Source organism: Vombatus ursinus, unplaced genomic scaffold (assembly GCF_900497805.2).
Source record: "Vombatus ursinus unplaced genomic scaffold, bare-nosed wombat genome assembly UNPS02014821.1, whole genome shotgun sequence".
NCBI classification, from domain to species: domain Eukaryota; kingdom Metazoa; phylum Chordata; class Mammalia; order Diprotodontia; family Vombatidae; genus Vombatus; species Vombatus ursinus.
In genome coordinates, this window is record NW_020954599.1 from 13,587,878 (window position 1) to 13,612,755 (window position 24,878).

Sequence of the window (24,878 nt, forward strand, 5' to 3'; positions counted from 1 at the left end):
CAAGACAGAGCCCCTGGGGAACCACCTACACTTAGGGGGCATGACATGGTGGATGATCCAGCAGAGGACACCTAAAAGGAGGCAGGCAGAACAGTGACATGAAAACCCAGGGAGGACATGTATAATCTATATCAGATTGCTTGCTGTCTTGAAGAGGCAGGAGGGGAGGGAGGGAGAAAAATTTGGAACTCAAAATCTTATAAAGAATGAATGTTGAAAACTATCTTTACATGTAATTGGGGGGAAAATACCATTTAAAATTTTTTAAAAAAAGAAATTCAATAAAATCAACTAAAAAAAAAAAAAGACCAAACACTTGACACTTACTAGCTGTGTGACCCTGGGCAAGTCACTTAACCCCAACTGACTAAAACAGAAAAAAAAAAATGTAAAAAAAAAAAACCCAACAAATCAGTGAGTTGAAGGACTCCCAAGAAGAGGATGGTCAATGGTCTTAAATGCTGCAGTCAAGAAGGGTGAGAAATAAGAAAAGGCCATCAGATTTGGTCATTAAGATTGGTAATTTTGAAGAGAAAGGTTTCAGTTGATTGATAAAGTCAGAAATCAAATTCTGAGGGTTTCAGAGGAGAGTGAGAAGACAGGAAGAGGGATAAATATAGACAGCTTTTTCAAGGAGTTTGGCTCAGAAAGACAAGACAGATCATAGGACAAGGACAGTAAGATCTAGTGAGAGTGTTCTAGTGCTTTGTTGGGTTTTTAAGGATGGAAGAGACTTGAGCATATTTGCAGGCAGCAGGAAAGAAATCAGTAGATAGGGAGAGACTGAAGATTAGAGATAGGCACGATAGGGGCAACCTGCAGGAGAACGGAAGGTGAGAGGGGATCAAAGGTTCATGTACAGAGACTGGCTTTGGTAAGAAGGGTTAACTCTTCATTACAGATTGGAATGAAGGAGGAGTGAAGGGGCGGCTAAGTGCAGTAGTAGCTAAAGCACCAGGCCTGGAGACAAGAAGACCCGAGTTTGAATCTGGCCTCAGACAACTTACTAGCTCTGCGACTCTGGGCAAATCATTTAAACTCGGCCTCAGTTTCCACAACTGTAAAATAAGCATAATAATAGCAATTGTCTCTCAGGTGGATCAAATAAGAGCCAAATGAGATAATATCTGTAAAGCAATTAACAAGCACATGGCAGATGGCTGGTGCTATAGAAATATGCTAGCTACATACAAGCTATAAGGTAGGTTATAGGAGATGAAGTCAAGGGATTGTGAGATAAGAAAAGAAAAACAGGCTTAGAGCAAATAGCTTTGATTTTCTCTACAAAATAAGAGGCGAGAGAATGGGAAGGAGGAGATGCTGTAGGAGTCAGGAGAAGAGAAATGGAGCAGGCAAGCCTCAGTATGAGAAGGGTAAAAGGACTGCCTTGCTACAATGAGGGCTCAGTTGATATTAGATAACACAAATTTGTAGTGGATCCAGTCACCATGATTTCATGGCCTCATCTGACTAAATTCTGCAATGCCTTTCTCTGACTAAACTTCTGTAAGAACAGAATAGGTAGATGGTGGGAGTAATCCACGTTTGGGGTTTATCAAGTCATGAGAGGAGACGTGACAAGAAGGCGACGGATCTGAGAACAGAGCCCAGTGTATAGCTGACCCTGTTCACTATAGGGTTGAGATTGGGAAGGGAATAGAGTACAGCTAGAGTAAAGGTAATGGTCTGGGAAAGTACACTATACCAAAGCTAGCTCACCATCAGTCACGGTTAGCCAATCAATCCCCCTATCTTGTCCAAGAAATCTAAAGGTTGCAGGGGAACAGAGGTCAGGAAAGGCGAGCCCTCCACACAAAAAGAGTGAGGAGCCCATTTATAAAGATCGTGTCAGTCATGTAAACAAATACATCAATTGTAAGTAATATGGGAAATATAGTCAATCTCAAATTATGTCCAGCATTTACAAACAATATTTATCCCTAAGACGATAAAGAAGAAGGACAAAGATGAACCAAAGATTAAAAATCTAGTCTCTATAGGATCCGTGAACCATTAGGAGAATGACCCCACTGCATCAATAGTCATAAAAATATCTGGAAGAACCCAATTCACTACTTTCCCAATGCAACAGGCTTTCATCAAAAATAATCTCTGAAAGAATGTCTTTAATGCATTCTTTGGTCACATGGCTCCGAAATTCTATCACACCTAAGAATACCCAAACTTGGGATTTTATAAGATGGGATTTACCGAGCTGGATGTGAGGAGGTCATACACTGAACCAGTCATTCCTGCTGTTTAGCCATTTCAGTTGTGTCCGACTTTTTGTGGGTTTTCTTTGGCAGAAATACTGGAGTGGTTTGCCATTTCCTTCTCCAGCTGATTTTACAGATGAGAAACTGAGGCAAACAAGGTTAAGTGACTTGCTCAGAGTCACACAGCTAATGTTAAGTGGCTGAGGCCTCCCTTAACTCATAATGATGAATCTTCCTGGTTCCAAGACCAATGTTCTATCCACTGTGCCGCCGAGCTGCCCATCACTACAGTAAGCCTTTTAATTTTTAATGCTTTATAATCTGCCTTCTTTCTTTGCTTCTTTTAGAGCTAAAAAGTGTCACCAAAAAAAAAAAAAAAAAAGACTATACAAGGCAAGACACCTACCTGGGTATAAGGAGATATAAAACTGGTGATACACACCAGGCCCGCATCTGCAAAGAGCTTGGCAACCTCTGCAATGCGACGGACATTTTCTTCCCTGTCTTCTGGCGAGAAGCCCAGATTCTTATTGAGACCTTGACGTATGTTGTCACCATCAAGAGTGTAGCACGGGATACCATGGCAGACCAAGTACTCCTCCAACGCCATGCTCACTGTGGTCTTCCCTGCTCCAGACAAACCTAGGAGTTGAAAATCATCAAGTGCAGTTTAGACCAGGGGTTCTTCACCTGGGATCTGTGAACTTGCTTTTTTTTATTTTTTAAATATTTTGCTATTTCGATAATTTTTTTCCTTCAGATTCTGATGTATTTTATGTTGTAGCCAGAGATGTCCAGGACACAACAAAGGTTAAGACTTCCTGGCTTAGACCTCATATGTAACATGGGTTTGTGAAAGCTACTACCAAAGAAAAATAATTATGATGTCACAGTAACTAGAATTTATAACGTTTAATATTTGCAAAGCACTTTACAGATGTTATTTCATTTGATCCTCACACAACAACCTCATGAAGTAGGTGCTATTAATGTCCCCATTTTACAAGTGAGTAAACTGAGGTTGATGAGTGATTAAGTGACTTGCCCAGGGTCACACAGCCAGCAAATATCTGAGGCAGGATTTAAACCCACGTCTTTTTAACTTCAAGTCCAGCACTCTGTGAGCTGCAGCACCAAGATGTCTAAGGAATAATATGACACCACTTATCTTCCACTGTTTACTCACAACACCAACAAAAATAAAATCTAACAAAAGAAAGACTTCATTACATCAGCAGCTATCTCTGAAAGAAGACGTGTAATTCTGAAGTGATAAAAAGGTGTATCTGTAATAACACTTGCATACATAACTGAAGATAATCTAGAAGTCACCAAGGATCCATCTACAAAAGAACTTAACTAATTTTCACATCTGAGTGCTACTCAGTTAAATTTCAAATGTTCCCTTTGGACTCTGCTGTTGTCATTATAGCCTTACTGAAGTTTCCTCATTTAAAAAGAAAAACGTATGTTCTTTTAAATTATATTACCGTAGGATGGGAAAAAGAGCGACAAAAGGGAACCAAAGGCCAGTTTCCATAATGTCCATCAACTTACCAGAAAGGTTTTGATTCCACCGAAGCAATGTGATCGCCATCGCTAACCCACACTCCCTTTCCACACGTTCTTCATATTCACCCTAATTCATGGGGATGCTCATTCACAGTCCAACAGAGGAACGGGAAGAGGTGGAGGCAGACACATTCTAACAGTTTCCAGTAGCTGGCGATTCCTTAAGATACCATCCCTAACTCACTTATTTTTATATCACGGAATCCAGCTATGCCCTCCTCGTAAGTACCACGTACCCCAGTCAGAAGCCCAACGAGGTATTATTTGAGTAATTTTATGCTTCGGTATTTGTCCATAGGCTCCTGTGAGTCTCATATATATAATATATATGTGTATATATATATACATATACACACACACACATATACACACACACACACACATATATACACACACACACATATATATACATACACATATATATACACACACACACACATATATATACATATTTTTTTTGGTAGTAGGTGAAATAAAGTCTGTCCCTTAACTGATACCAGTATTGCACACTGACTCCTATTCTTGTGGGAGTTGGGGACTCTATTACCCACATTTGCCGAAACCTAATCACAACTCATACCTAAGCTTCACTTTGGAGATTTTCCCCGAATAAAACTTTAAGGTGGATACGCTTACTCCTTTACCCTTCCCACATTACAAATTACCTTTATTCTCACAGTATCCCTCTAGAAAAGGAAAGATACAACTATCCTTACCACCAAACAGGGTCAGGAAGAATCAGACATGACTGAAACTCAGCAGCAAGTAGTAATAATAACAATCACATTTATAGAATACTTACTCTGTACCTGGTACCATGTTAAGTGCTTTACAAATATTAACTCATTTGTTTCTCACAACAACCTTAGGAGGTAAGTGCTATTATTATTCCCATTTTACAACTAAGGAAACTGAGGCAAACAGGGTTAAGTGACTTGCCTAGGGTCACACATTTAGTCTCCAAGGCCAGACTTGAACTATGGTCTTCCTTTACTCGTGGCCCAGCACTCTATCCACTGCACCACCTAGCTGCCCACATGAAACTTTCAGGTATTAAACTTTCATGTAATGTGCATAAAGTCTCAGAGACAGAGACTCAAAAGCAGAAACCAAGAACTAAACTCCAAACCTGCGTTTCTAGAATAATTCTGTGTTCTCTAAATCAGTGGTTCTCTAACTTTTTGAACTCAGAACCCCTTTATGTTCTTAAAATTACTGATAACCCAAAAAGCTTTTATTTATGTGGTTTATATCTACCAATATTTGCCATATTAGAAATTAAAACTGATAATTTAAAAAATATTTATATATTCCTTTAAAAATAAGAATAGTAAACCCATCCCCATTACATGTTAACATATTTTTAAGAAAAATAACTATTTTCCAAAGCAAAAAAAAAAATTAAGAGTGCCATGTACATATTTTTGCTAATATCTTTAAAGTCTAATTTAATAGAAGGCAGTTGGATTCTCATTTCTGCTTTCACAGTAAATCTGTTTGAAATGGTTTTTTTTAGTTGATATATGAAGAAAATTGTTCCCACAAATATATAGTTGTAAAAGAGATTTTAATAGATAACATCCTAGTATATTAAATAGCTTATATGTTTAAATTGTTTTAGACGTCAATATGTTTAAATAGTTGGGGCCTCGTGGAACCCCTAAGAAAGGGGGTCTGCAGACCACATTTAGAGAACCACTACTCTAGACGACCCTACAGATAGTTCTCACTTTATGGAAATTCGAATTATACAAATTCCACTTTTTGTAAAGAATTCTGAAAGAAATCCACATTCCAAAAAAAAAACAAAAACAAAAACAAAAAACCAAACATCCATGTTAACTTCACAGTACTGTACTCTCTCTTTCTCTCTCTCCGGCTCCTGCCCCTTGACTCAGTGATTCAAAGCCTCCCACCCACCCCACCACCACCAAAACAACCAAAACTCTCTAAGTGAAAGCACACAAAATTGCTTTACGTAGAGGTCTGTGGAACAGTCTACTTACAGTGTCTGTGCTTGGTATAAAAATTAATTTGCTTTGGTTGACTGTACCTGTTAACCAAACTGTACAACCACGAAATCCGCCTCTGGTCCCCACCACTTGACCTCGCTTATTCCTGCTGACATGATGTGCTTGGTAAGTCACATTCGTGGCCCTCTGCATTCCCTATTAAAAAAAAAAAAAACAGAAAGAGAATCATTCTACTTCTAGAGGGTCTTTCCAATGGTAAAGACATATTCAATTCCAGTATCCAAGGTACTCCTCCATGAAAAGGAAAAAAGAAACAGAACAAGGGAGGTAATAAGTTCACCAGACCAGGGGATCTCATAATGTGACCCAAGTTCACCTGGAGGTCCCCAAGACTCTTTAAAGAGGGTCCCCCAAAAAATAAAATAAAATAAAAAGAGGGTCCTCAAGATCAAAACTATTTTCACAATAATACTAAGATGTTTTCATTTCTAATACAGTAAATGTTAATAATCATAATTCACAAAAACAAAAGCTCTTAAGGGAGAGGTAGTTCTCAATAATTTCTCAGAGTGTAAGAGGCTCCTGAGATCAGAAAAGTTTGAGAACCGTTACTCTAGACTATAACTAGAGTGTTGGGTTTGATGTCACATCTTTTTTTTTGGGGGGGGGGGGGCTAGGTGATGGGGTTAAGTGACTTGCCCAGGGTCACACAGCTAGTAAGTGTTATGTGTCTGAGGCCAGATTTGAACTCAGGTCCTCCTGACTCCAGGGCCAGTGCTCTGTCCACTGTGCCACCTAGCTGCCCTCTGATGTTACATCTTAGGATGGACACTGGCAAACTATAACACAGGAACCAAGATGGTGGGGATACGCAACACCATGGATCATATACGGAAGAACTGAGGACTAAGGATATTTAGGCTGGAAAGAAGGAAGAAACACAATCAGTGACTTCAAACACCTGGAACGAGCATCAGATGTGTACTTTATGACTCCAGAAGGGAAGAGTATGTCCAAGATAAGGAGGCAAATTTCAGCTCAACAGAAGTAGCACCCCAAATATGGAGTTGGTTACTACAAGACTGTAAAATCCTTAAAGGCAGAGATGGTTTTTTGCCTTTCTCGATTTCCCTTGTCCTTAGCACAGTGTCTGGAGCACAGCACACTTGAAAAATGTTGTTGTTTTTTTGTTTGGTTTTGTTTTGCGAGGCAATAGGGTTAAGTGACTTGCCTAGGGTCACATAGCTAGTAAGTGTTATGTATCTGAAGCCAGATTTGAACTCAGGTCCTCCTGATTCACCATGCCACCGAGCTACCCCAGAAACTTTTTTTCAAAAGCCAATGGTCAGCAAAATACTAAAGTACAACTTTCGTATTACAAATTTCTATCTGCTACTTTCCCAGCAATCAAATTTATAGCCTATTATATAAAATCTCACTTCACTGGTTTAAAAAAAAAAAAAGCACAGCACTTTCAGAATTCAAGTCCATTCTTGTCCAAAGCCAACGAGATTAAATTTCCAATGGATTTTTTTTTCTCAAAACAACGAACAAGTCAGGCAGGTTCTGCTGGATGTATAACCAGACCTTGAAAAAGGTTAAACAGGAACCGGGAGAGAGAATGAAGGAATCAGAGGCAATGCCTCAAATACTGACACTGATACCAAAAGTACTGACGTAAAGATCATATTTTATAAAGCTAAATTATTTTCCCATTTTAGAAATTTAGGCTTAGATTCTTACAATCTAGCCAATAGCTCACTAATGTTCAGACTCCTTAAGAGTCTGCCCAATATGGCGAATGTTCTAATAAACCTAGTCTTTGACTGAAAAAAAATTAAAAAAGAAAAAAAAAAGAAATTCAGAAGAAGAAAAAACAAATAGCAATGAGGCATCTGTGTGATTTTTAATCCAAAGGGGAAAAAAAAAGAACAAGATACAGTATAGTGTGAGAATAGGAAACTTTTCCTAAAAAGGGGAGAAAACAAGTGCATAGATAAGAATACACAGCATATATCCATATCCAGAGTAAGAACTTCGGATTCTCAATACACATGGAAGCATATTATTTGCTTTCTTCTGCTTTTGCTCTTGTGCTTTTTCTTTCCTGTGGTTCCCCCCATTAGTTCTAATTATTTTTTAGATCATGACTAATATGAAAATATATTTAATATGTATGTATAAGTAGAGCCTACATCATACCACATGCCGTCTTGGGGAGGGGAGAAGAGGGTAGAGGAGAAAATTCAAAACTCAAAATCATATGGAAGTGAATGTAGAAAACTAAAAATAAACAAATTATTTTTTTAAAAAGGATATACAGCATAAAAACAAAATGCAAATAAATACAACATAGTAGTTACACACAAGGTAGCTTGGGAGAGAGGGCAGTAGCAGTTGGGGAGATCAGGAAGGGCTTCATGCAATAGACGATGGCCGGGCTTACATCTCAAAGAATAAGCCAGTCTAGCAGGCTGAGATTACAGAGGCCTGGGGGGTGGCTAATGCAAAAGGACACAGACAGGAGATCAAACGTGTACGTGGGGAGCAGAGAGCAGGCCACTCGGGCTAGGTCAGAGTGTGCAGTGTGATGTCCTCTAAAACTAGAATGATAAACTAGAATCAGATTGTGAAGGATTTTCAAAAGCTAAACAAAGGAGTTTATGTTTCCTCCCAGACTCACAATAAGAGATTCCTAACCCAGGAGCCATAAACTTGTTTGGGTTTTTTTTAATCTATATTTTGATAAGTGTATCTCAATATAATTGGCTTCCTTTGTAATCCTATGATTTTATTCTATGTATTTAAAAACATTATTCTGAGAAAGGGTCCAAAGGTTTCATCAGACTGCCAAAGGGGGCCACAACAAAGGTTGAGACCCCCCGCCCCCCTCGTCCTAGAGGCAATAAATTAAGGAGCGCTAGAGTTTACTGACTACAGGAATCACAGGGGCAGACCTGTGACTGAGGAAAATTCCTCTGGCAGCAGCACAGAGACTAAACTGGAAGGAGCTGGGAAAGACGGGAGGAAAAGACCACCAAGTAGGAGACTGAGGGAGAGGTGATGAGAACCTTTCTTCCACCTCTCCTCCATGGCACTAGAAACTCTGGAAGCTGAGCCAAACTGCAGGCACTTACTGTGGAGGGCATTAAGACTTGGTTTTGGCCCAGACCTGTGATTTCACTGTAGGGAACTACTCAAAAGGGAACTCCTCTCTACCATTTCAGGCTCAACTGTTTTCCAACTTAATATCGTGGCTGCTTGGAACACAGAGATGCTTGCCCAGGGTAACATAGCCAGACTTAGCTAGGAAGATTTAGGTCTAAGTCATGTGTCTGACAAAGGACTTAAACCTAAATCTTCCTAACTAAGTCTGGCTCTCTACCAAGATAAACACAAATCGTCACAACAAAAAAGAACTAGTACAAAAATACCGTTTAAATAGTTACAAATACTGAAACCAATCAAGCAACCAATAAGCATTTAATAAACACCTACTATGTGACTGGATTCTGGTGGGGGTTTTTTGTTGTTGTTGTTTTTGTGTTGTGTTTTGTTTTTTTGACCAGGTAAACGAGGAGTTTCTTTGCCTCATTTCTTACTTAGCCTTAATCACTGAATGAACTTTTTTTTTTCCTTCCACAATCTAACATCACACTTCTATATACAATCTAGCATACTACAAAATATTAAATTGCTAACAAAAAAAAAATCCAGATTCCTTTTATTTCAAGGTCTCAAAAATAAGGTTTTGTAATTTGTTTAAAAGATAAGGTGATTTACATATGAGGGAAGGGGGATTTTTACAGCTGAATGACAGAACAACACCTAGAACAGGAAATAACCAAATAAAGTCCATAATTCAAAATCATAATTAATAAAAATAAGGTAATAAACACACCAAAGCTGAAAGCTTAAAGTTAAAAATAAATCGGATTTCAAGACAAAATTCAAAAAAGTAAATAACTTTTAATAAGACTTACATGTAAAATTCCTTATTCCTTATCCAAAACAGGTTAGGATATGGGTGGCAGGTTGCCACCCATAGAACAGTCTGAAGTCACTTCCTACTTCTCCCAAGAAAAAGAAAACTCGCAGAGAAAAAAGGAGAAGTTCCCGTTGCAACCAATTTGACCTTAATTTAATTCCACATCCATTTATTAAATGTTTACAGTGTGTAGAAGACAGTGCTAAGGACTAGGGGAGATTTGAGTGCATGTAAGACAGCACAAAGGACTAGGGGGAGAAAGCTTAGACTGGACAAGCCCTTCCCTGATACATTTAATAGTCCTTAGCGAGATTCCTGAAAGTAGGGACTGTCTTTTGCCTTTCTTTGTATCCCCAGAGCTTAGCACGCTGCCTGGCATACAGAGTACTTAAATGCTTGTTGAGTGAATGAGAAGATACAAAAATAAATAATTATAATACATTATTATATGAAACCTGCATTAAAAGTGCAGAACAAAATGCTATAAATCTGGAAGGGAGTAGTCATTACTTCCAACTGGATTGTATAATGGATAAAAAGCACAGAGCTTAGAATCAAGATCTGTGTTCAAACCCTGCCTCAGACACTAACTAGCTGTGTGACCCTCATCAGGACACAACCTCTCTATCTCAGCGGGGTGCTAGCTCAGGGTTGTTTTAATTTGCATTTCTCTAATCTATAGTGTATTTAGAAGATTTTTTTCATATGACTATAAATATCTTTGATTACTTCATCTGAAAACTGCCTGTTCATATCCTTTGACCATTTATCACTTGAGAAATGGCTTTTATTTCTATAAATTTAAATCAGTTCTCTATATATTTGAGAAATGAGATCTTTATCAGAGAAACTTGCTGTAAATTTTTTTCAGTTTTGATTACTATATATTTTCCTCCATCCTATTTTCCCTGTTTATTCTACTCTCTCTTTCCTTTCACCCTGTCTGTTCTCAAAAGGTTTTGCCTTAACTTTTTCCTCCCCCAATCTACCCTCCCTTCTATCACAGCTTGCCTCACCCCCCCCCCCTTTTTTCTTATGCCCTTCCTTTCCTACCTTCCTCTATGGCAAGATAGATTTCCACCCAACCGAGTATGTAATTCCCTCTCTGCACCAATTTCAATGATTTGAACTCAGGTATTTCTGACTCCTGGCCTGGCACATTATCCACTATGCCATCTAGGGAATCGATAAAAAAAAGAAAAATGGGAAGAAATATGCCCCATCTCAAACTATACTACAAAACTGTAATTGTCAAAACAATTTGGTACTGGGTAAGAAATAGACAGGCTGATCCTTCCGAATAGATTAGGTACACAACATACAAAACCAAATGAGCAAAGTAACTTAGCGTTTGTTAAACCAAAGATCTCAGCTATTGGGGCAAGATCTCACTATTCAACAAAAATTGTTGAGAAAATTGTAAATTAGTCTGGCAGAAACTAGATAAAGACCAACATCTAATATCATATGCCAAGATAATCTCAAAATGGGATCATGAAGGGTGAAATCATAAACAAATTAGTGGTGCATAGAAAAAATTGCTTTTCCCATCTATGGAGAAGGGAAGAATTCATAACCAAACATGAGAGAGAGTATGGGTCACAAAAGGTAAAATGGATAATTTTAATTCTATACAATGTGATTGCATAAAAAAACCAATAAAACTAAACTTAGAAGACAAGTAGGAAACTGGAAAAAAAAATCTATGCAACAAGTTTCTCTGATGAAGACTTCATTTCCCAAATATACAGGGAATTAAGTCAAATTTATGAGAATAAGAGCCATTCCCTAACTGATAAATGGTGAAAAGATATGCATAGGCAGCTTTCAAAGGAAGAAATCCAAGAAATTAATAAAAAGTCTTCTAAATCACTAATAAGTAGAGAATGTAAATTAAAATAACTCCAAGTGACCACCTCACACCTATCAGAGTAGCTAAACTGACAAAAAAGGAAAATGACAAATACTGGAGGAACTATGAGAAAACTGGTTCTTTTTTATACAGTATTTTTTTTTCCAATTACATGTAAAGACAATTTTTAGCATTCTTTTTTTTTTTAATTTTGAGTTCCAAATTATATCCCTCCCTCATCACCCCTTCTCTAAGATGGTTGGCAATTTAATAAAGGGAAAACAGGTTCTTTCATGGAAGCTGGTAGAACTGTGAACTGTTAAAGCAATTTGGAACTAAATCAAAAAGCTATTAAACAGTGCATATACTCTTTGACCCAACAATGCTGCTAGTAGGGCTATACTCCCAAGACCTATATGTACAAAAATACTGATAGAAGCATTTTCTGTGGTCGCAAAGAACTGGAAAGTGAGGAGATGTCCATCATTTGAAGAATGGCTTAACAAGCTGTGGTATATTATTATGATGGAATACTATTGTGCCTTAAGAAATGATGAAAGTGGGGCAGCTCGGTAGCAAAGTGGATAGAGGTCTGGCCTTGCAGTCAGGAGGCCTTGAGTTCAAATCAGGCCTCAGACACATTAACACTCACTAGCTGTGTGACTCTGGGCAAGTCACTTAACCTCAATTGCCTCACCAAAAAAAAAAAAAAAAAAAAAGAAAAAAAAGAAATGATGAGGGGAGTGTTTCAGAAAAACCTGTGAAGACTTGTATGAACTGATGCAAAATGAAATGAGCAGAAACAGAAGAATAATTTACACAGTGTCAACTAAAAACAAGTTCCGGAGACTTCACAACAGTAACAGTAATATTGTAAAGATAATCAAATCTGAAAGACTTAGTAACTGATCAACATGATTTTTTTTTTGTTCAGTTGTTTTTCAGTCATGTACTGACTCCATTTGGCAAAGATGCTGGAGTGGTGTGCCACTTTCTTCCAGCTCATTTTACAGATGAGGAAACCGAGGCAAACGGGGTAAATGACCTGCCCAGGGTCACATAGTTAGTGTCACATTTGAACTCAGAAAGATGAGTCTTCCTGACTCCAGGCCCAACACTCTATCCACTGTGGCACTTAGCTGCCCTTTTGATCAACATAATAACCCACCACAGTTCCAAAGGATTCATATTAACACATGACATCTACCTCCAGATAAGTGAATTAATGGATTCAGGGCACAGATTAAAGCATATTTTTTTCTTTTTCTTGCCTTTTCTTTGTGGAACATGACTGCTATAGAAACTTGTTTTGCATGACTACATATTTTAATGGGTTTCGGTTTTGTTTGGTTTTTTGCCTTTTCGAAGGGTAAGGGAAGAGAGAAAATTTGGAAATATAAAAAGTCAGTTAAAACGAAAAAATAAAAGTAAATGGTATCAGTGTGAGTGATTTTGAGTAAGTGGAAAGCACAGGGGAGGAGACTCAGCCTCCTCCACAGCAGGATTATTCCTAACACCCTGTAATATTTGATAGCGTTTATAGCCACATAATGATGGCCCTTCTCTGGAACCTAAGACATTTAATCTCTTAACTTTTCAGTGACACCCATTTTAAAGCTAGAAATTCTAGTTTGCATATTATATACTGACTTCTTCTATAAATCCTCTACTAGCAAATACCACAGGCTTTTCTGACTACAACTTTATTGATATAAAACTGCTCCCAAGCCTTCCACTACACTATGAGGCATTATAAGGGGTTTGTTTGGGTCAGCATAGGGTAAAACTGGCGCATTTGTGAGGCATTTGTCCAAATCTTTAAGTCTGTTCACATTCTTCATCCCAATGGTCTCCAAGAGGCATCTGAAGGTTTAAGCGAATTTGATTTTTCTTGTCATGTTTTTTTATTCTTTGCAATCATATACAGACACACACATACACATGTATATATACACATATCCTTGAATAACAAGGTTTGGCAATAGCAACATAATTCTGCACACATTCATAATAATAGCCACTGAATCCTAAAAAAGACAATAATTCACACAGACTCTTTGATCACGGCCAGCTGAGGAGTGCTTCTATATATTCTGGACTCCTTTGCTGAGATACTATGTGACCCACATACTTAACAGAGACTCTACAAAAATGGCATTTATCAATTGCCAATTTTAGACCAGCTTTCTCTTTCTTTAAAGTCTAATACTCTTTCATCAGTCTTTCCTCATGATGTTCTAATGTGTTTATTCCAATTACATGAAGTAACATTATCATAGTGGGACAGCAGCAAGATTTCTTGGGAAGTGACATGGATGAGATAGACTAGGATGTAACACAGCAAAAACAAGACCATCATTTAGGAGGTGATTTAAATAGTTTAGAGGAGAAGGGAAGAAGTCCTAAACCGGGCCACTTTATAACAAAGAGAATACGGATCCTCCATAGCCATACCACAGGAAGCACTTGCCCAAACTAGCATACCTAAATCACCGTCGGCTCTCTTCTTACCCAATGCTCATTAAAAAGGTAAAAGGCCGGTCCAACTGTTCTGTAGAGTAACTTAGAATTACATCCCCAAAGTTACTAAACTATGCATAAACCCTTTGGCCCAGTGATACCCACTCCTAGCCTTATGCCCCAAAGATAGCAAAGAAAATGGAAAGGACCCTGTGAACAAAAAATATTTCACAGTAGCATTTCTGTTCTAACAAAGAACTTGAAATAAAGAGGGTGGCCATTAAGTGGAGAATGGCTGAACAAATAATGGCATGACTATAATGGAGTATTAACCATACTGCAAGAAATGACAAATTGGGGATGGATTAGAGAAAACCGAAACTTGCATGAACTGACGCAGACCAAAGCGGGCAGAACCAGGAAAACAATTTTTACGCGGTCTGTAACATTGTAAAAGTCAACAATTTTGAAAGACTTAAGAACTTGATCGATGCAATGAACAATCGATCATAACTTGAGAAGACTGAAGCAGGTTTCTCACTTCCTGGCAGAGGTCAAAGAGTTTGTTCAAGTATAAAATGAGACATGCATTTTCAGACACAACCATTATACGACACAAATTTGTTTGCCTGATTAAACCTATTTGTCAAAAGGAAAAGCTTCAACGAAGGGTTGGCTATTTTGGGGATAGTGACAGTGGGGCAAAAAAAACAACAAAAAAAGTTATCAAATAAGATTTTAAGAACACACAAAAGAAAACAGTTTATCCAGAAAGGGATATAGCCAAAAAAGGTAGTGTTAGTACTATTATGTTAAAGCAAATGTATACTTTAAAACAAAAACAAATTATATGTGTAGATTCATTGTTTCATATGCAAATCTCTGGCAATCTTTTGTATGTGGAAATATTCATATTTGGTGATTTCTGTCAAATTTGTAATAAATTTAAAGGTTAGATATTTTTATAAGCAAATGCAATCAGAGTCATGTGGGTTTTCAGACAGCTGTTTCATGTTTCAAAATGTAAAACTGCAATAGAAGGCTAGATATTTTAATTTGCCTTTTTGAATTAACAGGAAACCCACTATCTCTCCCTCCCAATTCACACTCCATTAAAAAAAAATTTTACAACAAATTTATTGTAACAAATACGCATAATCAAGCAAAACAAACTCCCTTACTGGCGAAGTTAAAAAAAAAAATATGTCTATTCGGCACCCTAATTGCACTATCTGTCAGGAGGGTAGATAATGTTTATATTATATTTATAATATAGTAACATATATTTATATAGTTATAATAATATATGTAGTTATATTTTATACTTATATCATATTTATAATATGTTTGTATAGTCAGGCAGATAATGTTTCATCGTCAGTTCTTTAGAATAGTAGCTGATAATTATATCGATACAGTTCTTATAGCTTTCAAAGTTGTTTGCCATGACAGTATTGTTATTTTATAAATTATACTCTTTGTTCTGCCCATTTCATTTTCATCAGTTTATAAAAGTCCCCAAAATTGGTAATTTTTACAATACAGATGTTATAGTATAAATTTTTCTGGTTCTGCTCACTTCACCCTAATTCAGTTCAAAGACATCTTTCTACATCTAGCTGAAATCATCTATTTCCTTATTTCATATAGTACTACATTACACTCATATACCAATTTGTCCGGCCACTCTTGAAATGATGGCTATGTCCTAGGTTTCCAAATTTTGAGAATTTTTTTGCTACTTGTTTTTGACACCACAAAAAGAGCTGCTACGAATATTTTTGTACATATAGGGTTTCTTCCCTCTTCCTTTGATTTCTCTAGGGTATAGGACTAACAGTGTTATGGATGAGTCAAAGGGCGTGCATATATACTTCCTGTATATAATTCCAAAATGCTTTCTAGAATACCTTTACCTCTTCACAAGGGGGATGTCTACCTCAAGCGTGTAAAGACTTTCCCTGGTGGAATGGGCAGGTGAGAACAATTTGTTCCCAGGGAAGGCAGCTGAAGCAGGTACTGTGGAGTGCTCAGAGATTGGTCAGGCATCAAAGACGCCCACTGCATCCCAAGCCATCACCAGTTGTGTTGACTTTGGTCCTGCCACTGGACTTTATGCAACTATGTCTCACTTAAATCCAATTCACCTGCGATGTCATTGGTTCTCTTTGAAAAGAACAAACAACAGTCACAAGTCCACCACGGGGCATTGATGAGCCTGTTTCATCTCCCATCCAGCTGATCTCATGTATCTCACCACCGTCTCCAGTAACTCAATCTCCAATAAGTTTAAATCAACTCTGAATCTCACTCTCTCAGGACTCCTCCCTCCCTCTGTTTGAAGAAGGTAGAGGGTAGACAGCAGATAGGACCTCCCAGATCCTCTATGTGAGAGGACCCAAGTGCTGGCATCTCCCAGTGCCTGCATCCCATGATACAGATCTTCCTCAGGTCCCAGTGCCCAGGTACTCTTCTCTTCCCTTCCCCTCATCCTTTTCAGCTTCTTTTTATGTGTTGTCTTCTCTCATTAGACTATGAATTCCATGAGGTCGGGGACTGTCTTTTGCCTTTCTTTGTATCCCCAGTGCTTAGCACTGGTACAGAGTAGGTGATTAACAAATGTTTATAACTGAACATTGCTCAGAAGGCTCTCCAATATTTATCTCTTTTTTTTGTCATCTTTGTCAATTTGATGGGTGTTAGGCAGACTTCAAAACTGCTTTAATTTGCATTTCTCTTTTTAGGGATTTGAAGCATTTTTCCATATGGCTAGAGATACAGATTTGGTACTGGCCAAAAAGAGATAAATCATTAGAATAGTTTAGATACATAAAAAAACCTTGTCACTTGGTGTTTGATATACACAAAGACCTCAGCTACTGGGATAAGGAGTCACCATTTGATTTAAAAAAAAAAAAAAAAAAAAAGCCCTCCAGAACACTAGACAGCAGTACAAAGGAAATTAATTTAGACTTCGTGCCAGGATAAGCTCCAAAGGCATATGTGACCTAGATATAAAATATTATATCATAAATAAATTAGAAAAAGACCAAAAGAATTATCCAAATCTATGCAGAGAAGAAAAGTTCATGACCAAAGGACAGAAAGAATCATAGAAGATAAAATGGATAATTTTTCTTAGATAAAAATGTAAAGGTTTTATTCAAATCCAATAAAGCTAAGATTAAAAGGGAAACAACTGGGGGAAAATCTTTACGGCAAGTTTTTCTAATAAAGGTCTCACTTCCAAACTAAATAAGGAAATAATACAATCTTATAAGATATAAGAGCCATACCTCAGTTGACAAATGATCTAACATAGCAGTTCTCCAAATTTTTGGTTTCAGGACCCCTTCTCACTCTTAAAAATTAAGGACTCCATAAAGCCTTGGCTTATGTGGGTTTTATTTAATATTTACCATGTTTGAAATTAAAATGATAAATTTTTAAAATGTTTATGTATTAATTTAAAATAAGTCCATTCCATGTCAACATAAATGACATATTTTATTAAAATTACCCCCAAAAAAATTAGTGAAGAGAATCAGTGTTTTACATATTTTTTAAAATCTCTTTAATGAATGGCTTAATAGAAGAAAACAAGATGGATTCTCACATCTACTTCTGTATTCAACATGTAGCAAATATGTTGTTTTGGTCCAAGTGTATGAAGAAGGGGGAGTAGGGGAATGCTTCCTGTAGAAAGAGTGATTTTAGTTGGGACTTAAAGCAGAAAGGTCAGCAGTCAGAACAGAGGAAGGAGAACATTCCAGGCACTGGGGACAGCCACAAAAACGGCCACAGCAGAGAGACGGAGTGTCTTGTTCGTGGAACAGCCAGGAGGCCAGTGTCACTGGACGGAAGAGCACATGTCAGGGAGCAAGGTGTGAGAAGACTGGGAAGGTAAGAGGCAGCAGGTTATGAAGGACTTTGAATGCCAAACACAGCATTTTGTATTTGCTCCTGGAGGTAAGAGGGAGCCACTGGAGTTTACTGAGCAACAGAGTGATGTGATCAGACCTGTACATTAGGAAAATCACCTTGGTGGCTGATCGGCGAATGGACCGGAGTAGGGAGAGCCTTGAGGCAGGCAGATGCACCAGCAGGCTATTTCAGCAATCGAGGTGTGAGGTGAGGGAGCCCGCCCAAGAGTGCTGACAGTGTCAGGGGAGAGAAGGGAGAATATTTAAAAAGGTGAAATCAACAGGCCTTGGGAACAGCTTGGAAAAGGAAGGGGGCATACACCAAGATAAGTTCAAAAGGGGTACATGATTTAGACATAAAGGGTGATACCATAGGCAAATCAGGAAACTAAGAAACAGTTTACCTGTCAGATCTACAGAGATGGGAAGAATTTATGACCAAACTAGATAAAGAACATTATGAAATGCAAAATGGATAATTCTGATTACATTAAATTAAAAAGGGTTTGCACAAAGCCAATGCAACCAAGATTAAAAGGAAAGCAGAAAGCTGGGAAGCAATTTTTATAGCCAGTGTCTCTGATAAAGGCCTTATTTCTAAAGTATATGGAGAACTAAGTCAAATTTATAAGAACACGAGTCATTCCCCAATTGATGTTCAAAGGATAAGAACAGGTAGTTTTCAGAAGAAATTAAAACTATCCATAACATACTCTAAATCACTATTGATTAGAGAAATGCAAATTAAAACAACTCTGAGGTACTACCTCACATCTACGAGACTGGCTAATATGACAGAAAAGGAAAATAATAAATGTTGAAGACGTGGAAAAATTGGGATACTAATGTGTTGTTGGTGGAGTTGTGAACTGATCTAACCATTCTGGAGAGCAATTCAGAACTATGCCCAAAGGGCAATCAAACTGTACATATCTTTTGATTTAGCAATACCACTACTAGGTCTGTATCCCAAACAGAGCATAAAAAAAGGTGAAAGGATCCACATGCACAAAAATATTTGTAATACCTCTTTTTTTTGGTGGCAAAGAATTGGAAATTGAGGGAATGCTCATCAACTGAGGAATGGCTGAACAAGTTGTAGTATATGAATGCAATGGAATACTAATGTGCTGTAAGAAATGAAGAGTAGGCATTTTTCAGAAAAACCTGGAAAGACTTGAACTGATGCTGAGTGAAGTGAACAGAACCAGGAGAACACTGTACACAGTAATAGCAACACTGTGCAATGATCAACCATGATTGACTTAGCTCTTCTCAGAAATACAATAATTCAAGACAATCCCAAAAGACTCAGGATGGAAAACAGTATCTACATCCAGAGAAATAACTATGGAGACTAAATGCAGATCGAAGCATACTATTTTCACTTTTTTGTTGTTTCTTCTTTCACAACATGACAAATGTGGAAATGTTTACATAATTGCACGTATGTAACCTATATCAGATTGCTTGCTGTCTTGGAGAGGGGAGGTGGGAGGGAGAAAAAATTTGGAACTCAAAATCTTATAAAAATGAAGGTTGAAAACTATCTCTACATGTAAGTGGGAAAAATAAAATACTATTTGCAAAAAAAAAATACACACATACACAAAAAAAGGCAGGAGGGGGAAGAGATAGTGAGGAATCCAAGATGACTCTAGGTTGTAAATCTGAGGGATGGGGAGGTTGGTGGTACTCTTGACAGTAACAGGGAAGTTGGGGTGGGGGGGAGGATTTAGTGGGAAAAATAATAAGTTCAGTTTTGGACATATTAAGTTCAAGAAATCTATTAGATATCCACTCTGAGATATCAGAAAGGCAGCTGAAGATGCAAGATTGGAGGTTAGGGCAGAATAGGTAGATCTGAGAATCATCAGCACAGAGATGATAACTGAAGTCGTCAAATGAATAGTAGAGGGAGACGAGGACATAGGACAGAGACCTATGGAACACCTACAGATGGTGCTGGATAAGGATTCAGCAAAGGACATTGAGAACAACAGTCTGACTGGTAGGAAGAGAACCAGGAGAAGAGGATGATCAACAATGTCAAAGGCTGCATAGAGGGCAAGAAGAGTGAGAAAAGGCCACTGGGTTTGGCAATTAAAAGATCTCTGGCCAGTCGTCCTGATCTATATCCTGCCACTGGACCCAGATGGCTCTGGAGAAGAAAGTGAGGCTGGTGACTTTGCACAGCCCTCCTTCACTTACATTCAATTCAATTATTAGTCATGGCATCACCTTCCTGATGGTATGGTCATCTTCAAGAATGAAGGACAAACAACAACAATAAAAGATCATCGGAAACCGCTGAGGGAGCCGTTTCAGTGGGATGATGAGGTCAGAAGCCATACTGTAAGGAGTTAAGAGTGAGAGGAGAGATAACAGAGGTACCTATTGTAGACAGCCTTTTTCAAGACGTTTGGCCACAAAGGGGAGAGAGATAGCACGATAGTTCAAACAGATGAAATAATCAAGTGAGGGTGTTTTAAGGATGGGAGAGAGACAGGCATGTTTGTAGACTGCAGGGAAGGAGCCAGTAGAGAAGAGACTGAAAATAAGCCATAGAATAGGGATGACAGAGAGGATGATCTGTGGGAGATTCAATGGAACAGGGTCACTTGTGCAGGTTTAGCTTTCGCAAGGAGTTAAGACCCCCTTCACTGTGTGAGACAGGGGTGAAGGAGAAGACACCAGAAGTCATCTGAGGGATGAGGAGGAAGAAGAGAGAAGGTTCACAGCTAATACAGATAGTTTTTACTTTATGTAAATGGACATTCCCCAGACCTCTACACAAAGCAATTTTTACACATTGTGAATTTGCCCAAAGATGTGGGGAAAGGAGGGAAGCAAGAAGGGGGTCGCATGTCTATGGAGGGAGAGGCCAGCACATGGTTCAGGGACACCTGGGTGCAAGGCACAGAGAAACAAGAGCAGGAGGAGGAACATGCTGGGGGGTGAGGGCCAGCCACATGGGGTCTGGCAGGATCCAAGAGGAAGAACGCAGGGGGCAGACACATGGGGGCTGGACACAAACATAGGAGAGGATAGGTGACATGCGGGGGCCTAGGACAGACATGCAATCCCAAGGTTGGAGGGACAGAAGACAAGAGGGGACCAGATACCTTGGCAGGTGGGCAGAGTAGGGCAAAGGTGTCCTCTCAGTATAGAGGTCTCAGGCCAAGCCCCCAACCTGACCATGGCAGAGGTGGCGGTCTCTCTACGTTGGTTCTTTTGCTTTCACTTGGAGGGGTTCTTTTAGAGATTGTCTTTTTTTGGGGGGGGGGTCATAGAGCACCAAGCCGACAGGCAGAAAGCAGAGGCAGAGAAAGCACTGTATTATACAATAAAGTTTACATAGGTGTCTTTTAGAATGCAGATTTCTTTCAGAATTCTTCGTGTAAAGTCACATTTAAAGTAAGAACTGTCCATAGCCTCAGTATTTTCTGTAAAATATAAGGCAAGGTTCTTAACTGAGGGGGTACAGGGAGGGGAAGCTATGGGAGGTATGAGAAAGGTTAAAAAAAAAGTTTGGAAGAATCAATGTGGAGAGTGGGATAGTGAGTTAATAAAAGTGATGTAGAAAAATTGTTTAGGCACAGTAAGGACCCAGCTGAGGGTGTGTAACATAAATCAGAATGGTGGCATTTTCTCCACCTTCATTCGGCAGCACGTGAATGGGAGTGAATGGCTGGAGTCATCGAAGGCTGAGGCTTGGCACAGAATTATCCATTTGATGAGAGGAGGACAATGGAGAGTTGAATTGGTTCAACAAGGGTCCAAGATGGAAAAGTGAGGAGAGGATAGCAGGACTCGTAGAACAGAAGCCCCATGAGGGCTGAAGTGCTTTCATTTTTGTCTTTGGATTCCCAAATTCTCATATTGTGCCTGGCACAAAGTAGGCATTTGGTAAATGTTCATAAAACTGAATTTATCTATAATTAAACAGCCCCCAAGACCACCTGTTCCCCCAACTTCCCTATTTCATCCCTGACTCCCCTATCTGCCCAGTCATTTAGGCTCCAAACCACAAATTTATCTTTTGACTGTTTCTATATCCGGTTAGCCAAGTTCTACCTACCCTTCCTCTGACATGGCCCTCGGATTCCTTTCTATCTTTCCCTTCCTCTGTCTTCATGCCCTTCACTACCACCTCAATGCAAGCCATACTCCTCTCTAACAAGCTTCTCCACTACCTGCATCTTCTTCACTCAGACATACCTACATACCAACCTGAGACAACCTTTGATGAACAGAAACTTAATAAGGCCACCCCTTGCTTAGAAATCTCCAACAGCTGCACATTGCCTTAAGTCTTCTATCGGACCCTCTACCACCCCAGCTCCTCTCATTACTAAATTAAATTCCACCTACAGTGGTCTCCTCACTGTTCAATGAAATACCATGAACATATATTGAATTTTTGCTAGATGTAAAGCATTGGGAATATAAAGTTATTTTAAAAAGTAATCCTTGCCTTCAAGATGACCATAATCTGATGGAAGTGAGAGGTACAGGTCAACCGACATACTCCAGTATGATTCTAAAAACAATGTGAGCCGTTCAAAGGAAAGGTCCAGGCACAGCAGTATTAAAATCTGAGTAGAAAGACATCCACTTTGAGAGGGAAAGAAGCCTTTCTATCCCAGGTCACACTTGAGCTGGGGGTTAAGGGAAGGCTTTTAAGGAGATGTGGAAGATGTCTGTCTGTCCCAGGTAATCATCATGGTCATTCTGAATTCTTTGATCAAGCTTTCCTCCTCCCCACCACACCCAGGTCTTACCACAACTTTCAAGGTCAAGACCAAGCCCCACCTCTTCCACAGGCTGTCCCTCCACATTCCCTCTTCGCTAAACCTCTAATTAGGAGAAGAGAAGGGAGGGAAGAGAAAAGGAGCAAAGATTTATTCAGCACCCATTTTACAACTCAGGAAACTGAAGTGGGCAGAGAGAGGTTAAGCAATTTGCCCAGAGTCATACAGCTAGAAAGTGTCTGAGGCAGTATTTGAACTGGGATCTTCCTAACTCAGGCCCAGCACTCTATCCACTGGGCCACCTATCTCCTCTAGTTATAGTCTGTATTCAGTTAGGTGGCAAAGTGAATAGTACTGGGCTGAGAATCTGGACAACTCATCTTCCTGAGTTCAAATCTGGCCTCAGACACTTCTTAGCTGTGTGACCCTGGGCAAGTCACTTATCCCTGTTTGCCTCAGTTCCTAATCTTTAAAAATAGAGAAAGAAATGGTAAACCATTCCAATACCTTTGCCAAGAAAACCCCAAATTGGATCACAAAGCATAGGACAAAACTTTAGTCTTGTCTAACAACTGGAAAAACAAAACAAAACAAAAATTCTGGATAAGACCAGAGATTTAGAGTTGGAAGAGGCCTCGAGCCATGAAGTCCCCAAGTCACTCCTTTTACAGATGAGGAAAGTGAAAGTCAAAGAGATTAAGGGATTTGCCCAGGATGTATAGCAAGTATTTGAGGCAAGATATGAATTCAGGTGTTCCTGATACCAAACCTGTAATCTATTCATTTTTCCACCAAACCAGCTTAATTTTCTCCTATTTCTTCTGTATCCTCCTCAGTGTCTAGCAGTGTCACGTACATCAACAGGCTCTCGATAAATATCTATCAAAGGAACAGCAGCGTCTTGGATAACTAATCTTCTAAGATAATCACAAAAATTAACTGAGACTTTAGTTCAAAACTCATTTCCCACTAAACTTTTCATAAGAGGTAGTAGAAGTTAAGAGTGTCATCAGAGTCTAAGAAACAGCTAAGACGCGATCTTCTGCACGAAGCCTTTCCCAATTCTTCCAAATTGCTAGTGCCCACCCTCCTTCGAAAACTACTGTGTATTTCATTGTTTCGTATGCATTTGTATTTATTCAATTTATATTTCTGCTGTATATATTTGTACACGTCATCAGATTGTAAGCTCCTTATCCCATTCTTTATCCTCAGGACCTAGCAGAGTATCTGTTACCGCATGAAAGTGCTTACTAAATGCTAGTGGCTGACCCTATCATAACCTCATCTGTCCAGGCTTCCTTCCCCTCCCCACTGGGCTTCTGACCCTCCCAACTTCCCCCAGGTACTTTCTCCTCCCCACACCTCATTTCAGCTTCTCTTTTATGAGCTGTCTTCCCCCATTAGAATAAATGCCTGTGATGGAATATCATTGTGCTATAAGAAATGACAGGCAGGATGGTTTTCAGAAAACCTGGAAAGATAAACTCATACAAAATGAAGTGAGGAGAATCTGAAAATAGTACATAGTAACAGCAATATAGGATAATGAGCAACTGTGAACTCAGCTGATCAATACAATGATCCATGAGCATCCAAAGGGCTTCTGATGAAATATGCTATACACCTGGAGAGAAAGAACTGATGGAGTCTGAATGAAGATAGAAGCATACTATTCTATACTTTATTTTTCTTGGGGCTCCTTTTTTTTTCCCGGTCTGTTTCCTTTGGCACATAGCTAATACAGAAATGTTTTGCTGGACTTCACATGTATAATGTATATCAAATTGCTTGCCTTTTCAAGGAGGGGAGAGGGGAGTCAACCTAGTTACCTAGTCCTTTCCTACTTTGCCTTCCCTTCCTTTTGGCAATCTGTGCTCTTTCCACTAGTGGAAAGATGCCTTTCACCTTTCTTCTCTGCTCACACCATGTGGGGATTAGTGAAATGAGTAAAAGAGGACACCTGGCTAACCAATCAATCTCTGAGCAACCAAGAAATACTGGTCATAAAATAAGTTAAAACATGTACTGCTTGCCTGGGGAGAGGGAGAGGGAGAGGGAGAGGGGGAGAGAGGGAGAGAGGGAGCTGGGGAGGGGGGCAGGGGGGAGGGGGGGCGGGGGCGAGGGTTTTTTCTTGGGG

General features: G+C 39.0%; 1 protein-coding gene across 1 annotated transcript in view; it reads right to left on the minus strand.

Moving 5' to 3' along the window:
- The window catches only part of PAPSS1 (3'-phosphoadenosine 5'-phosphosulfate synthase 1), a 122,118-nt gene that overhangs the window by 94,239 nt on the left and 3,001 nt on the right, over positions 1-24,878 (minus strand). Inside the window, exons 2-3 of the mRNA XM_027837612.1 lie at positions 5,842-5,956; positions 2,623-2,858 (exon numbers count right to left, since the gene is read on the minus strand). Coding sequence (XP_027693413.1) covers positions 2,623-2,858; positions 5,842-5,956 — 351 coding nt within the window. The remainder of the gene's footprint in view (positions 1-2,622; positions 2,859-5,841; positions 5,957-24,878) is intronic.